We start from the raw sequence: 18067 nt of genomic DNA on the forward strand, positions 1-18067 counted from the left end.
TGTGTGTATGTGTGATGAGGTGTGGGAGGAGGGAGGGAGGGAGGGACGTTAGGAGCTCGCTGTGGGGATGACGAATTCAAAACGAGTGCTTAGAAGCTCTCCGTACAAATTGAGTAGAATAGAAAAAGCAGAGGATTCAATGAAAACTCTTGCGCTCGGACGTGAAACGTCGATGTCACTATCGATCGCCATCTGTTTCTCCTCCCCCGCCTGAACCCCCAACCGCCGCCCGCGGGAGATGCACGCACAAAAGAGAGGAGGAGGCGACCTTCTTTTTTTTTCCTCCGTTTCCTCACGGACCGAATATTAAAACGACAATGGATGAAAATATTTTATGAGCGGCATCGGAAGGCCAAGGGAGGGTGGACGTTGGAGGGAAAATAAGCGGCGAGAAGAGGGAGGGAAGGGTGAGAAAGGTGAAGTATTGGACAGCAGGGGAGGAGAGTGGCGTCGGACGAACAAAAACGTCTCCGCTATGCTCTTTCGTTCGAGAGCGACGAAAGGAGTGTTTTTCGGTAAGAAGAAGAAAGAAGAGTGAAGGAAGGGAATTGGACAAGGGAATGAGAAGAAAGAAGAGGAATTAATTCAGGTCAGAGGACGAAAACTCGTTCAATGTTTCTTTTTTACCATCCATTTTATGATTTTCGAGTGTGACATATGTCCATGAGAAACAGCAGGCGACACAAGGAAACTAAATGGTCATTAAGTGAAGAACACAATATGTATTTCCACTGTTCTTTATTTACGTACAACTAGTTTCAAATTTTTACCTGATAATGATGCCTAATCTTTGAAACTTGTTGTACGTAAATAAATAACTGAGGAAATATTTGTGTTTTTCTAACTGGTCCCCATCCTAATATCCTTTATACTTTAATATCTCGCTCTGAGTAGATCGCACGCCTTATAGGGGGTATAGTTCGGGCTGAATGGCCACTTACACTCGTTTCAGAACCAACTTTCGGATTCCTTATTGTTCCTAAATGCTTATTTAATCTAATCTGCCAACCCATGTCCACTCTTGTGACCATGATAATACCTTAAAAAGCTTGGAAGTAGTTGGAACCAATCCTTTATAATTATTCAAGTACTAATACTAGGGACAAAAATCTAATTTTTTTAACACAAAACTGTCGCAGAATGACGACGGTAACAACACCGTACATAAGAAAAGCAGATGAGAAATAGTTTTTTATTGATAGCAAAAATGGTGCGAGAAGCTAAAAATAATTGCAAAAAAGAATGTCAGAAGCACCTTTCTCTGCATCCAAACAAGAATGCGGGTTAATTTAGCACCGGGGGGAGTGGGGAGTTGGAGGGTTAATGTACTGAAAAACTGTCAAGTGCTACCTGAGAGGGGTGGAGGGGGGGATGAAGTGTGGAATCGGCAGGTGGAGAGGGAACACGATAAAGGGATCAATTATCAAGAAGTGGAACCCTTAAAAGGAATGATTTGACAGATACTCACCGCACTCACCTGGGGTGAGATTCCCCCTGGGTTTGGCCCCCAGAATGGCCAAATTGACGTTTGCTTTCCGTCCGTCTATGATTGGATTAGGCTCTTTGCACGCCCTCTCCGCTGCTGTCCTATCCCCCATGATCACCTGAATAGGAGATGAAAAAATGAAGACTATTAGTCTCGTTGGAGGACTGTACGCACTCGTGTGGCCCAACAGTCTCTCGAGAATCGTCAAGCATTCTCGAACGCATTTCAAAATATCATGAGACTCAAAATGGTGGGACGTTTGCACTTATTTTTCTTTTTTTGCTCGAAGGCAACACAAAAAATATATTATTATTAGGTAATCTACCGGTTAAGGTAGGTTTTTGGATGGAAAAAATTACTAATTCAACAATTGCAAAAAAAATGTGAACCATAAATTTTGCGACATGAATATTATTTTAACGGCATACCATTGGTGCATAAACTACGGTCAACAACCGCTGATGTTAATTTAAAAAAAAACTATTAACATTTTCAATTTCACGAAATGTCACCATTTTCCGATAATTTTAATAATTTTGATTTTACATCTATTTAAAATGAGTCTTTATTAACGACTTTATTTACTCACTCTTCGTAGATTAGCAGTTATGTCCAACTTTCAATCATATTAGTTCATATTGATTGCTTATTTAGCGGGCCAGTAACGCAACAATGACCAAACTACTAACAAAATATTTACGTAAAAAAATATCACCATAGCCACCAAAAATCAATATCAATCCATAGGATTTATATCAATTTATCATTTTAACGTATTTGTACAAAATATTATCAACAGAAGTAATTTCGTGTTAGTTCTCATTCTCTCCTCATAGGAATATATTTTCTCCTTTTTACCGAGCTGAATGATTCCTTTACGAACGTGAAACATTAAGTGAATTCAACATTGTCTTGTTCTGAAAGCGGACGCCTTTTCTTTTCTTGTTGGAATTCTATGTATTTTGGTTCTGGAACACAAACCTTTAACTATACTACAGAGGATCAAACAATGTAAGGTACAGAATTATTTGCTAAAATATGTACTTTCCAGATTATCGTTGTTACCACATAAACTCTCAAATATATGTATTTATAAGTTGATGTCCCACATTCTTTCTTTTTCTTCGTTTCTTCATTTTTCAAGATACCACAGGCCCTTCGACAGTAGGTATTACTGTTTATCCCAGTCGCACGATCTTGTAAATTCTCTGTGTGGTAAAGCAGTCAAGTGCATGATACCCTTTAAGATGAGGAATGTCGTTTTAACTTGCCCAACAATCAATATATTATTACCTTCCCAGGGCGTTCACATTATTTTTCACATTCAATACCATCGCTATCAAGCACTATGTATTTAAGACACTCGCAAATCTTCTGGAGGAATAACTCCCAAAATGTATTAATATTGAATATATTTTGAATATATTGAATATATTTTGAATGAATATATTTTGTCTATATTAGACCTCCGTCGTGAAAAGACATTTTCTGTAAAATTCTACTGCTAACCCGGCTCCGTCCAAAATTTATTGATTCTGCCTTATAAACACACTTTTATTCCATTCAGTTACTGTTCCACTGAGTTCTGTAAATTAAGTAATGAAACTGTCAACGTCGCGTTCGATCAGGCACCACTGGAGGCGCTGGGCTTGGGAGGAGCGGCAGGGAAACATGTGGTCCGCCTTCAGTACGGGTTTGATCTCGCTCGAGTCATTTAGTTGTCCGTAGCGATTTTTGTTGTGCAAGTTTTTTCTATTGTGTTCTAAAAATGAGTGACATCAATTTCGAGCCAAAGTGTGCAATCAGTTTTTCCTTCAGACTTGGACAAAGTGCAACAGAAACTCTTGCTAAACTTCAGCAGGTCTACGGAGATAGTGTTTTGTCAAGAGCCCAGGTTTTTCGGTGGTTTAAGGCATTTTCAGAAGGAAAAAAGTCGATTGAAGATGAACCACGAAGCGGAAGGAATTCATCTTCAGGAACCGATGAAAATGTCCACAGAATCCGGGATCTTGTGCGAGATCACATAGTCGGTGGACAGTCAGAATGATCGGGGAAGAAGAGTTGAATTTGACTCACGCCACCGTTCATCAGATGTTGACCATTGCATTGGCGATGAGAAAAATCTGTGCAAAAATGGTTCCAAAAAACCTTTCGCAAGACCAAAAGGACCGGTAGTGTTTGGCCAGTCAAAACATTCCTGTGACTCAGTCTCCTTTTTCGCCTGAATTGAGTCTTTCTGACTTTTTTCTCTTCCCGAATTTGAAAAATCCCCTCAAGGGAACTCATTTTGTGACAGTCGAAAAAATTCAAACGGCTGTAACCGACCAGCTGAGGGCTATTCCAGTAGGAATCGGAGTTCCAGCACTGCTACGAGGAGTGGAAGAACCGTCTCCAGCGCTGGGTGGCTTCAGAAGGAAGTTATTTTGAGGATGACAATGTAAAATTGTAATTCGATCAGAATAAAAAAAATTTTTTAAATCAGTCTCAATACTTAATATGTAGACCTCGTATTTCAAACTCTTCGCTACAGCACTTCAATGTGCTATACTGCCAACTCGAATTGTACAGGAAATACGCAACAACATGAGATACAAAATTAAACAAGAAATACAACGAATGTTAACGAAATAACTATCTAAAAAAATAGATGACATCCGCTTTCTGAACGAGAAACTTAAGTGGTTAGAAAAATCAAGATAAGATATCCGATGAGTTATAGGAGTGGTATGGAATCTCACTTGAAAACAGAGGATAGTCGTTCGCTAATGTGGACGATTTAATATGACTAACAAACGCTAAGTTATCCCATGCATGTTCAGAGAGCCATCAAAAGTCACGAGAGGCACCTCAATGAGAGGGAGTCATTGAAAGGTCACATTGGAAAGAGAGGTGTCACGGCATACGTCACGTACGGCCCTTCGGTTATCTTCTGACTGTGAATTTGTACACTGTATTTGAGGTTCACATTTTATGTGGAGCATTCGACACTTTTAACAAAGGAAGTTGATTGAGAGGCTAGTGCTAAATATTTCAATCATTCACGTGGATATAGGAAAAGGAAAAGGGAAAAGAACACATATAAAACGCAAACACTGGAGAGGTGGGGAAGGCGGAATCGAGCGGATCACAAGTTGAAAAATATTTTCTTGATCCCTGACGAAGGCCTCAGAGATAGCCGAAAACTTAATCTAAAATATGAGGGTCCTTATACGTGTTATCTATTTTATTTTGTGTTCTATTGTACCGTCCAAATATTAAATTGCTCTCGAGGCATATACACACACACATATATATATATATATGCTTTCGTAGACGTAACACGGAAGTGCCGAATAGTACAATACACAGTAACACACAATATAGAAACACAAAAAAAGAGAAGAACACTCACACGTTATTTCTTGATATTTCGACGGAAACAATCCGTCTTCCTCTGAAGATATAGCATTACTTCTATATCTTCAGAGGAAGACGGATTGTTTCCGTCGAAATATCAAGAAATAACGTGTGAGTGTTCTTCTCTTTTTTTGTGTTTCTATATTGTGTGTTACTGTGTATTGTACTATATATATATATATATATATATATATATATATATATATATTATATATATATATATATATACACATATACATTTATATATGTATATGTATATATATGTATATATCTATATACATATATATATATATGTATATATATATCGATGATATAGAAACACTCACACGAGCAGTAAAATATTTAGACGGCACAATAGAACACAAATAAAAAAGTAGCACTTAAAAGAACACTCATATTGAAGATCTGGTGCCCGAAAAATAACATAGCTTGAGTGGAGCTGCAGGTGCCCAGAGACTTGCCCGGGACTCGAAACCGAGACCCTCCGGTCAGTAGGCCAACACTCTAACCCTGGGATACCGCGACCCATATATATACATATAATTTTATCTAAATATGTAATACCTTTAAAAAATTGAAATAATTAATAACCCTCCCCATTCATTGATGCGATAGCTAAAATTCCTCCATCTCCCCAGTTTCCTATGTATCTTATTCAATTTCGAGAAATCCAGCGCGATTACTGAATATCCCTTGAAACTGACCCTCCCCATTAGCCGCTGGGAAGCAAAAGATGTTAATCACTATCTCACGAAATCAAAACAAATGCGTTATTTTGGGCGACGTCTTAAATTAGGAGAGCTTTTTTTCCGCCTTTATCGCAACGCAGAACTAGTCTGAGACATTGCTATCGATCAACCTGATTAAGACGCAATGCCCTCCAATGGGAGAGTTCTCGAGCTTCTATTAATGATGCGAGCGCGGCTTCAGTATATTCCCTTCTGCGAAAGATGTCAGCTGTCGTCCGAATGCTATCGATTGCCGAGAATGTCCACGCTGAATGGGAAGTTACTTCGATTGATTATTCACGGAAAATGTACCCGCAAAGGACATGCAAAAGGGTGAGGATGGAATACAAATAAAAAATACACAGGAACCTAGTTGTCGGCGAAGGTAATGGGAATGCGTAGGAAGTGTGTTCTCTGACAGTGGACCAAAGAAGAAGAGAAAGAATCCATAGAAACATGGTGAGAATGCTGAAGAATATATAGGCAGACAAAACTGTGAGGAACGAGGATTTTGGATGAGGAAAAGGCAATAAGGGAAACTCTACAGCAAAGCAAAATTAAATGGAATTTAGCACACCTTGAGGACAAGTGGATTAATTAGGAACATAACAGAAGGGAAAATTAAAGGGGAAATCCAGCGAGGAAGACTCAGAAAGAAGCTAACAGGACAAATTAAAAGGGTGTAAAACAGAGAATCAATCCGGGGGATGAGGAAAATGAACACTGAATCGAGAATATTGGAAGTCTGCAGCAAAACCAATCTTAGGATTGAAATACTGAAGACGATGATGAGGAAGTGTGTAAGTAATCTTCTGGCACTGATTGTAATTATTATCTGTGGCATTCGACAGATAAGAAGAACATTACCCTCCGAAGAGAAAACACCTATCACAGCATCACTATTTGTCAAATACCAACTACCAACACAAGTGAAAGTTGTCCATAGATATGTTTGTATCAGGGTGTGAAAATATTTTAAGAAGGGCATAAACTGGGCATAAATTTTACAAAATTGAAGGCCAAAATTTTTCAATACCGACCAAAATATATTCCGTACGACATATTGCACGAGTATAACCATAGATGAACGAAAAAATTTGAGGAATATTAAATTTATAACTCTTAAATATCCTTAAGAGTAGACGTGAATCGAAAAGGAGTGTTGGGTGTGAACTAGTAAACATCAGATTTCGGGCACTCGTCCGTTCCATTAACTTTTAGAAGATTCCTTTTCCCTTCGACCCCTTCCTTCATGTCATAATTTCTTTTCTTTGCGATTTCTTCCCTTACTCTTGATCCTCCCACGATGAACATTGCCCATCCCCCGCATCTGCCTTTCGTTAGGCCTGCAAGGCAGCCCATTAAACATAGACTTAGAGGTGTGCAATAACCCTGCGGGTCTCTCTGGACTAGAGTCAACTGTTGTGTTAAAGCGAAAAATGTTATAAAGCCGGAGACTTCATTTCGAAAATTAGCTTTGGAAAATAAACTTGCAGCATTCATTTTTAATTGGAACTGCAAGTACATTCAGGACATCCCCGATGAATAAAGAAGTCCACATACGAGGTACATTCAAGTTCTAAGGTATCCCAAATATTTTCTCAGGACTGGGAGTAAATTAAAAGATGCGGTCGTGCTTAAAGTGCGTAGGAGCACTTTGTAAACACTAGAAATAGACGGATGCTCCGTATATTCCGCGGAGTACGCATAGCTTTTGCTGGAGTAAGAATCGTTTTCAATACTCAAAATGGCCTCTTTCAGTGTACACGAACAGCGTGTGATCGTCAATTTTCCCTCCCCTTGTGTGGTTAACACAACCATCGACATTCGAAATGTCTAAATCAATCGTGATTCGGGTGAGAGGCATTTGGTGTTATGGGACTATGAAGATTTGTGTTAAATGTACGTTCGTGGGCGCGTGACAGTACAAAGAAGGCCAATCATCACTTGACAACGAACCCCCAGAAGCCTCTGCTACTCACCAAGAGCGATTTTACTCTGCGCTAAATCTACAGAATCATTCACGGCGATAATTGAATCATGGTTTTGAAATCATAAAAAAATGTGTACGTCTATCGAGAGATTACATTGAGAAGTAAAAGAGGTTTTGATTTTCCGATAAAACTATTTTATTCGAAAAAATTAAAGAGACCTTTAAACCTTGAATGCATCTAGTAGGAAACCGATTTTGATAAGTCATTGCAGCAATCACATCCCCACATGGATATGAATAAAATAGAACTCCGAATGTATACAATTTGCTATCTAGGTTACGACAAAGTATTTTAGATGAAAGTTGTTTAGTCTTTTTCGAGAATATTTTCTTTCGAATTTAATTTAATTCGAATAAAGTAAGCTTTATTTATGATTCCAGGAGTCATACTAGCTCGTATTTGGCTACCATGTATTCAGCAATGCACCCATATGAGTAAACACATTCGCATAATGCTGTGGGTAAAACACATCAATAGAAGGCTTATAAACGAAGGGTATTAAACATAAAAATTAGTTTTAATTCATCTTAAAGCTTTAAAAGTGTGAAGAGGGAGATGGAAACGATCAATAAGAAATTGTCGAGAAAAAGGATTTTTTTCTGTATGTTAAAGGATTTTCAAAGGTATACCAATCACTGGAGGAGCATAAAATGCCAAAGCTTTTGCGTATGAATTTGCGAAGTGTAGTCTTCGCTTGAGAATGGAGATGCTTGGGAAAGCTTTGATGAATTGTTATAAAAAAAGAGAAAGTGCAAGGACTGTTTTTAAAGTACTGACAGCATTTTAGTGATGCAGGATGTAGTGAAAATAATGTTAGAACGCTGATATAACTTTCTGATAACCTTTTAAAAACAATTAAAGCATGTCAAATTTTAAATATGTATTAGAGAACCCAAATAAAATGATAATAAGCAGATACAGGAATTTGAGCATTTGATCAATCCTACATATTTATTGCTACTCATGAAAAAACATGTTTACATTTCGAATGCGATTCGCAAGGAAGAAGAATTACAGGTGTGACAAATCGTTCCTTCAACCCCAATCACATAATCGACAATTCCCAGTTCCCTTTTGTTGATAATTATCAACTGTAATTATCCATTGTGACTGATTTTCGGTTTAATATATCAATGAATATTATAACGAAGCCTAAAATTATTCACTTGAAAACGGGAAGCAACGGCTAAATCAAGTGATGATCGAGCAGGAAATCGAAAATTCACATCATATAGTAAAATGCGGATTGCAGCTGCTAAACCGGGTTTTTTTGTCGAAATATATTGCGTTGAGATTAGATTCTCTCTTATCTCTGTGTTTATAAGAGCGCATTTTTATCTCGGCACAACTTATTTCGTAAAACCCGGTTTACCAGCAGTATTCAAGAGCCATTTCATATCATCGTCCTAATCCGGCGACGCACGACCAGAGGCAAGTCCGTGCAAATAATAATGATAATATATATATATATATATATATATATATATATATATATATATATATATATATATTATATATATATATATATATATATTATATATATATTATATATATATTATATATATATATAATATATATATATATTATATATATATATACACACACCAATGGAATGTGTGTGTGCGTGTGTATGCATGTATATACGTATATACACACATATTCCATTTGTTTGATCATATTGAGAGAATAAATGAGAAAGTTTAATGTTTAATCACCAAAGATGAAATAAAATAAAATGCAACTTAACACTGAGGGAGTAAAACGAGAAGATCATGGGAAAATGTGGTCATAGCGGCTTTTAAGACAGAGGTTGATAGAATCGTAGTATTAGTAGTTTAGAGGGGAGGCGACCGACAGCTAAGGTCATTTGCGCCATAGGGGAAGGACAGGAAAGGATGAAGGGTGGAGAGAAACCCGGCGTCGGCATTAGCCTACTCATTACGAAAGGCGCCAAGGGGTCCGCGGCTTAACGTCCCATCCGACGGACGGCGTACTCACTCAAAGTGCCCTCCACAAAGCACCGCAAGTAGGGATCGAGATACCTCTGAAAAATATTCAACACCGCCGGGATTTGAACCCGCGCCCTCAGGGTGGGAAGCCAGTACGTTAGCCCCCGCACCATCTTGATCCCCTCATTTAGGAAGAGTAACATTAATTCATTATAATAGGAAGAATATCATTAATTAAACAGCATATGAATGTACTAGAAGCCAAATAATTATTCAAGGTCAGTTACATAAATAATTTCAGGAAAAATATTCAAATGAGCTATTTTTGATTTTGTTAAATCCAGAAGTGAAACAAATGAATATGGGCATGTCAATTAAAAATATCCTTTTATAAATTAAAAATGAGTTTCCGACGAAAGAAATGAAAACAAATTAGATAGTGTTAAGGTGAATTGGTGATATACGCATATTGGTCCGTGAAATGTAGGTATAAAACCGATATGAGGGGAGGGCTTGGGAGGAGATATTAATGTGTGTCTGTATTGAAGTATAGTAATGTAAGGCTAATCGAGGAGAAGAAACGGAACTAATGATACTTAATATTACGAAGGCAGAAAATCAAGCAAGGATTGGCGTGGAAAGTAATATGAAGAAAAAATAGTTTGTTAAACATGTTAATTTTAGAGGGAAATCTTCAATCAAAAGAAGGTGGAGCCATAATCAGTCAAAGCCAGTCACCAGGACAACAGAGTCTTATTAAAACCATAAGTATCAGTAACTGATTTCGCGATGATCCCTTGTAATGTTCCAAAATTTGGAAAATTGTGCATGAGTTGAAAATGTAAGTGCTTTGCTGATCCAACTATCTTTCATCCTCACTGTTTCTATCAATTTCATTTTCATTTTCTTCTCCAGTGAAGTTCCTCGAAATCTTCCAGTAACCTGCGTTTTATAAATCAAATTTCACCAATTTTCTCATCGAAATATTACTCATGGCAAAATAAAAACTCATGTAAGCATCAGCCTTTTGGTTTTGAAACCAAATATCACTTACATAATTGTATAATATAAAAGCAGTCATCAATTAAACCCTAAGGTTTAACACAGACCCGTAACGTCAGTTTACTTAATTCGTTCTAATTACGATATTAAAACTCTCTCAACCGGAAAATTATTTTTACAAATGAAGAATTGACGATTCCAGGCGTAACTTTATGGAATCGATTCATATTGGAAATGAATAATTGTAACTTTGTGATTCCATATAAAATTTATTTCGATAATTAGGTCTACCTGTAGATGACGTTGAATATCGAAACCCGTTGAATATCGAAATTATGTACGATGTACGAACGAATGTAATTGACAAATTGTTATATCAATGCTCAAAGTTCAATGTAAAGGTCGAAGGGTTGTTTTAGGACTAATACAAAATAAATAAATAAATTAATTTTTTGTGTAATCACAAAGTTACTATTTTTTCATTTCCAATGAAGAATTCAACTTTCATTGTCAGTCGAAACTCTTTTCCATGTCACTTTAAAACCTATTTATGAAGCGAGTGCCCCAGTTCTACTTCCTCTCGCCCTGCTCCTGACGACAGATTTGGGAAAGTAATTCTGAATAATTGAAAAATGTATCGATGCTTGAACTTTTTTTGGGTTTCCCTAGATTGAATTTGGCCCCGAAGCATTTCCAGTCTGGATTTTTCGATGAAAAATCTTCTCTCACGATAGGAAACACGTGCGGTAATTTCCTTCCATGATTAATAAATACGGGAGACTCCAAGGGCATCCCCAACCTTTCGTTTCATCGATCCTTTTCTTTCATTGCAATCCATGCCTACTACTTCCAGGGCGAAGTTCAAACGCGATTTCCAGCATTTCAGCTCATTTCACAGTCGTCATTTATAAATCGCAGGGTTAAGAATGGGTCACTTGCCTGCATTTCCTGCATTCAGCATTCATGAATCTGCTCCTATTTGATCAAATTTTTACTCTCATTGAAGTTACGTACTTCTTTCACGATAAACTTCGATACCCTGCGATTGGTAAATTTTCTTTAGTGTTGTGTGGAAGAAATCCGCAGAACGATACGACCCAAAGATATCTGGGTTAGCCAACGTGATAAGTTTTCACGTTATCCCTTCAGCTAAATTCTCTCAGTCGTAATTATTTGGATGATGAAACAAATCGAAAACTCTCCTTGGCAAAATGGTACACGTTTCAAGATTGATCAGGGAATTATGATGAAATGGGCGATGAATTGGAGACCTCACTCTGTTGATTAGAATCCCGACAACAGCGAGGATGATGACTGATTAATACAATATATTGACTTAGGTTTTTAAGTAGCAATTTATGGTTGATGGAATCCACAGTAAAATGAACTTAGCCATGGGCACCCTCATGGAGTCTTTTGGAGGAAAAGCCAATTCTTTTAGCCACGTATCTAAACCACTCTTTCCTTTTCTACCAGAGTCAAAACAATACTCAGCACTTCCACGCATGTATGTATTTACAACGATCAGCTTTTACATTCCAGGGTAAAATTTTCAGGTTTAAATACATAAACGACACCTGGTCGTTTTTGTACGCGAAATATTCTTTTTGCACAGGTAAAAAAGGAGTTTCACAAAGTAGAGCCGGGAACAACATCATTTCTGTCCCTTTAATATTATTTTCTTCGAATAGCGACGTGTTAGCCCAAGTGTACCCTGCTACTGACCGGTGGCTTATCCAGATCAAGCCAGTAGAATGCCACTGGGCATCCTCAGCTTCAACCAACCTGTGTGCTTTCACGGGTGAACGCGAGATTTTCTTGATGATGCCAGTTCCTTCCCAAAGGGGGACTGGAATCTTGCTGAGTTTGAATTTCACGAGACAACTAAGGGCTTAGTGCAATGTGAGCTCCACCTTCACCCATCAAATTTTCGGGTGGATAACTATTCTTTTCCGTCCTATCGGAGGAATTATCACTGCGATCAGGGGTCTTTATTCAAGGAGTCCGAGAGTGCGAATATGGGGGTCTTTGCCGGCGGGAAATGCTTCGCATGTTTGATTGTGCAGTCCGGAGTAATCGCCCCCGATTTAGGACACCACCTCCGAAACGCGGAAATGCGAATAGGCTTCGAGAAGACGTTTGCATTGATCCCAATCGAAGTCGGCCCCTCCCCCACCACCCCCACCTCCTCCTCCCTCGGCCTCCTCCCCTCACATCCCCTGCCCGCGCGCCACGCCTAAACATCCCCACCAACCCACGCCACGCATCCGAATGAACCAGTAGGCAGGCAGGATCTCCTCCATTCGTTTTTCCGCCAGATGAAGAGGGAGGGATTTTATTTTTTTTATGGAAGACGTTTTTAGTCGGAAAATCGTAAGTAAGTTTTTTCGGTTCATGTGTGAAGCCCCTTTCGCCTTCCAGAGTTCCCCTGACCCATTGTTGGCTTCTCGGCCGGGCCTGAACGATATTGTATCTTTTTTTTAAGGGGAGCACTCCGCGCAGAGAAATTTGAGTGAAGATTTCCCCTGGCTGATCTAAGGTTCAGAAGCTTCGTTTCGATCCCAGTTGGTGCTCGAGACAATTTAAAATGGATATGTTCCGTCGATTATTTGGCCTGCATTTCTGGAAATCATACTGTGAAGTCCGATTGAACTCTGTGGTCACCTGCAGGTACTTAAGCGAAAGCCTGCACTTCGACTTTGCATTATGACTCCATTAAGATGCAATCAAAACCTGCTAATAAATGGCGTACTCACGTTGTACGCAATGCGAAAATATCGCAAAGATCACTGAAATAAAATACTAATGTATCTATCCATTAAATTTTTTATTCGTTACAACTAGTTCCGACGCATCGGCGTCATTCTCAGGTATTTCAAGTACAGGTAGGAACCTGAGGATGACGCCGATGCGTCGGAACTAGTTGTAACGAATAAAAAATTTAATGGATAGATACATTGGTATTTTTACTACAGTGATAACGGATTTCCACAAAGTTGAACCCGAAAACATCAAATATATTGCAAAGATATTTTTATCCAAAAATTTTAGATATCACTTAAATAAACACAGTATTAGCGATAGATGATCGAAAATGGGTCAAATAATTCCTTTATCTGGTTCTTTTCAGGTACTGAAAGGTTAATCTTAAATTACTATTGCAACTATAATGCCAAAAGGCAAATCTTAAGAGGCTTCTTTGAATGTAAAATGCAAAGGTACTAGTAATATAATACATTTATTAGTCTCACTCTTCAATTCTCTATATCATGCCGCAGCATTAATAACTTCTTCATGTTCTTGAATCAATCATATGCAGTCCTTCTATTTGAAGTCGAAGATCCGTGGTTTAACTCCCAGTCGAGGAGGCCTTTTTGCGCTTGTGATCTGCTCGATTCAGCCTTCCCAACCATTCCTGTGTTGTGTTCCTATCCCTTTTGCTTATATCTCTTTCCATGTAAATGAACATATATATATATATATATATATATATAAATATATATATATACACACACACACACACTCACAGGGAAAGAAACTGGCCCCCCTACCCTGATGTGAGAATTTCACGCGATGCCGGGCTAGGTGAACTCTACCATCACCTACCAAACCGGCCTTCGGGTGGATTACTGTATTGATGGTTTTATACGTAAAACACAATAAAAACTGAAAATGAGCCATAAGAAGCATGGCATTGACAACTTACATGTATTGGGGTTAGCTTTTTCCTTGTGTAGCCTTTTAATTCGCATCCCCTCACTAGAAATTTAGATACGTAGCTTTGATCAAAGCAATTACCTGAAAATCGGACCAGGGTCCCTCTAATTAGTAGCCGAAAACTGAAAGAGGGCTCTATTATTTTTAAATCATTGTATTAATTTTCTCTTGCAGAAAGGAGTTTACCATACTCAAAAGCTTCCACGTAGCCTGTGATTTAAGTAAACGAAATAGTTCTAAATATATGAATTCTTCTGGAATTAACGTTCTGACGAAGGTTTCAACCTATCGCTTGTGACTGTTGGTATACTTAGTTTCATTCATTGTCATGTTAGTTACACTTAGGCACCATCGCCGTTCTCTGGTACTTCTAACTTCAGTCCCCTAAATTGCTTTACTCAATGCTTGGTCCTTGAACTATCAAGCAACATATTCCCGAGTTATAACTAAACAAATGACAAGATGTAGTGTATATTCACGTGACGACTCTATCTGATCTCAGATTGTTAATTTTGCAGGACATTCAAGATAATTTAGAATCTTGTCTCAATGAAATCTAGTTTGAATTCAAAATAAATTATAAATCTCTGAAGAAATGCATACAGATAATAAAGGATATGAATATAAATCCTAATCCTCGTAAAAATATCAATGCACATATATCAACGTCTTCACGAATAAATCTTGAATATTTCCAACTTAACAGTGGGCTCACATTATTTACCTGAAAATCTTGTAGCATAACATTCACTCAGTGTTTATGTACACGTAAAAACATGATCATATCCCGTTACCATGTACGTGTATATAATTGAAGAACTAACCCTCGATTATAGATGTCGTTTTTCTTAATAATTGTTACCACTTTCGTGAGTTCTAAAATACTCGTTATTGTTCCTTAGGATAAGTGGTTTATTGCGTTATTTTTTAGTAAAACGCAATGGAAGGAGGGTGACTTGATATTTGATTAATTCATGTAAATCGTAGCATAGAACATTCTATTTTAACTACTTGTAAATAAATATAATAGCTTGTGTAAAAGATTCTGATCCTTGAATGAGAAATAATAACTCTAAACATGTTCCATGGAAGTATGGTCAAGTTAAACGTTCCATTGTAAACGTGTTGCGCAAAAGAATTCAAATGCATTGAATGCAGGTAATATTTCGCAAAAATTCTAAGAATTCATTACATTAAGACAATTAAGCGATTTCATGAATTTTACTTCTAATGCATTCAAAACGTACTTGCTGAAGGTATATTGGTGGAAAGTTATTGCCAGTAAATATTACAGGTATGTATGATTTGAAGGACAGATGTCACTATGGCATAAGGCATCTCGTTATAACCTACGTAAAAACCCGGAATTGGCTAGTATTCTCGATATATTTATTTTTATTTGAATACATTCATGATAGGGCAAATTTTACAGTCGCATGTGGTGACCTTTTTTACAAAATTCTTCTCAAGATCTTATGAATACTATTCCATCTGAAGATATTGAAGCAGCGGATTGATTGAGTATCGAAATGGATTTTGATTATTTGTCGAGGATCACATTTAAAAGATTAGTAGAGTAGAAGGATCAATAAACTCTCCAGAAAATTGTCTTTTGCATCGAAAATTTAGCATGTAAATGCAACATTTTCCGCTGCAAATTACCCAGGAATAAGGTTTATTCGCGCAAGTTACATTTAGACATCTCCTGCTTCATGGGAGTACAACCTGTTGCCGTCAATTCAGGCGAAGAATGACCGAAGAGGAACTCGCTGTACGATAAGATTGATATATTTTTATGTTATTTGTCAAGTTATTACTGACTATTTACGCGAAGCTCACTGGGAAAAAACATTCACGTAGGAATTTATGAATCGATTATTTTCGGAAAATCTATTCCTCGGATATTTAGAATTTTTTTTTTCTACCACGTATATCCATTCGAACAGAATAGTATAAAGAGATTTGGACGATAAAAATTTGGATATTAACAATGGAATGTAATAAATATCTTATTCTCACCTCCTCAAGATTGCCCTATATTTCAAAATCCCTATGAATAGCAATCGTGGAGTATTAGCAATGAATCGCAGATATTACCCTTCAGTATTTATCCTTTCCATGTTATGATTAATTATTCTTAACGGTAAGTGTTAGCGACATGTTTACCATGGGAAACGGCACATAAATACCCATATTCTCGACTAAATAAAGGCACTTTTGAAGGACGTGTTTACTATTTCAAATAATATGGGTGTACTATGATTTATAGTTTATCCAAGTGATACAAGCCAATTATTAATTGAAAAGTGATTGAATGGATAATGACTTTATAAAACTCTAGAATTAAGACCCTCTGAAGTGTACATATATAACGTACACCGTACATTTTTCCCTCCAATTCATTTCTAATTGCATGATTTTACTTTCATTAATTGTGGAGGTTTCACAAATGCATATGATTTCCAGCTGCCGACCTTATGCCACTTCGACCTTAATCCTTGTTTGACGGGATTGCACATATTCCCGGTTACATTTTTTCTGATCCAGAACCAGCATTTTGACGATGCACAGAGAGCAATATCATTCAATTTTCGTGATTAATTAAATTTTCCAATTTAATGTCTCTACAATTAACATATTACTTCCTGAGCAATGAATACTTGGAAAGAATTGGATTCATCGATGAGTTCTACGATTTATAAAGCTAGCTTTGGTTTGCGTGTTATAAACAAGCATTGTGTTTTCATGTTTATGGAGTTGACAGTCGTCGCTTTGTCTCTCAAAGGTTGTTTTTTTGATATGAGTTGGCGCTCTTTCCTACTAATTCTATACTAAGCCCGTTCCGAGAAGTTCTAAAGAAATGTATGTAACGTTATATTTGCAAATAACTAACAACTTACATTGAAAACATAAAGAGTTTGAATACATCGCTTTTAAAACAACACGAGGGCAATTTTTTGATGTGTATAACAATCTGCACTACGAACATCACTCGTACAAAATGTGTTTCTCTCACAAGTAAAAGAAGTGATATATCATGGGATAGTTTAGGCTACAAAATATTTTAACACTTAACCTTGCAGCTGATTAGATGAATGGATTGTGGCGTCTCACTCAAAACGCAAAATAGTCAATTGTATTAGCAAACTATTACAGTAGTTCCAAATAGTGGCTATTTTGTCAAGGAAATATATGTTGCAATTATAGCTACTGGTTTTAAGTCGATTTAAATATAATATTTGTGTAATTCAAGTATATATTTCTAAAATGCTTTCCGAGGATTTTAGAACAAGTTGTAAATGCAGTTTAAGTGTAATTGTAGGCATATTAAAAAATTGAAACAAAGGTTAAACTAGATCGTCAGGGGTCCTTTAGCAATCCTTGCTTTATGCTACAGAAATTCCACAAATATTATTTAAATTTAATGCCATATCACCGAAATCAAGAGTTTTTTCATTGTTAAATTTAAACCATTAGAGAAACATAATAGTTAATAGTATTGACGTGCAATAATATTTAAATTTTTGAAAATAAATAAGACTTCGGTGTAGGAATTATTTTAGACTTGCATAAAGCAATTATTGTTTTGCTTTGGAAAGTCACCGGAAAAAATTAAGCCAACTATTTATTCTCAAAACATGCGGGAGGAAATTGATTTGCGGTGACCGCTATAGGACTGAAATGAGCATATATAATGTATACAAAATAAAATATTATCCATAAAAGGAAATCATCATTATGCAAAAAAATGGATCATTGGGAAAACACATAAAAAAGGCAACAATAGTCATTCCA

At 37.0% G+C, this 18067-nt stretch overlaps 1 protein-coding gene across 5 annotated transcripts in view; it reads right to left on the minus strand.

Annotated features, from left to right (window-relative positions):
• The window catches only part of LOC139688358 (RNA-binding protein 24-like), a 106120-nt gene that overhangs the window by 84943 nt on the left and 3110 nt on the right, over positions 1–18067 (minus strand). For 3 of the 5 annotated variants that reach the window (XM_071585891.1, XM_071585890.1, XM_071585887.1), the window contains exon 2: positions 1469–1604. In XM_071585891.1, the coding sequence (XP_071441992.1) occupies positions 1469–1604 (136 nt within the window). The remainder of the gene's footprint in view (positions 1–1468; positions 1605–18067) is intronic. The other 2 variants (XM_071585892.1, XM_071585888.1) reach the window with 1 other exon arrangement.

The sequence above is a fragment of the Hetaerina americana genome, unplaced genomic scaffold (genome assembly GCF_022747635.1).
Source record: "Hetaerina americana unplaced genomic scaffold, ioHetAmer1.1.p SCAF_2, whole genome shotgun sequence".
Classification (NCBI taxonomy): Eukaryota; Metazoa; Arthropoda; class Insecta; order Odonata; family Calopterygidae; genus Hetaerina; species Hetaerina americana.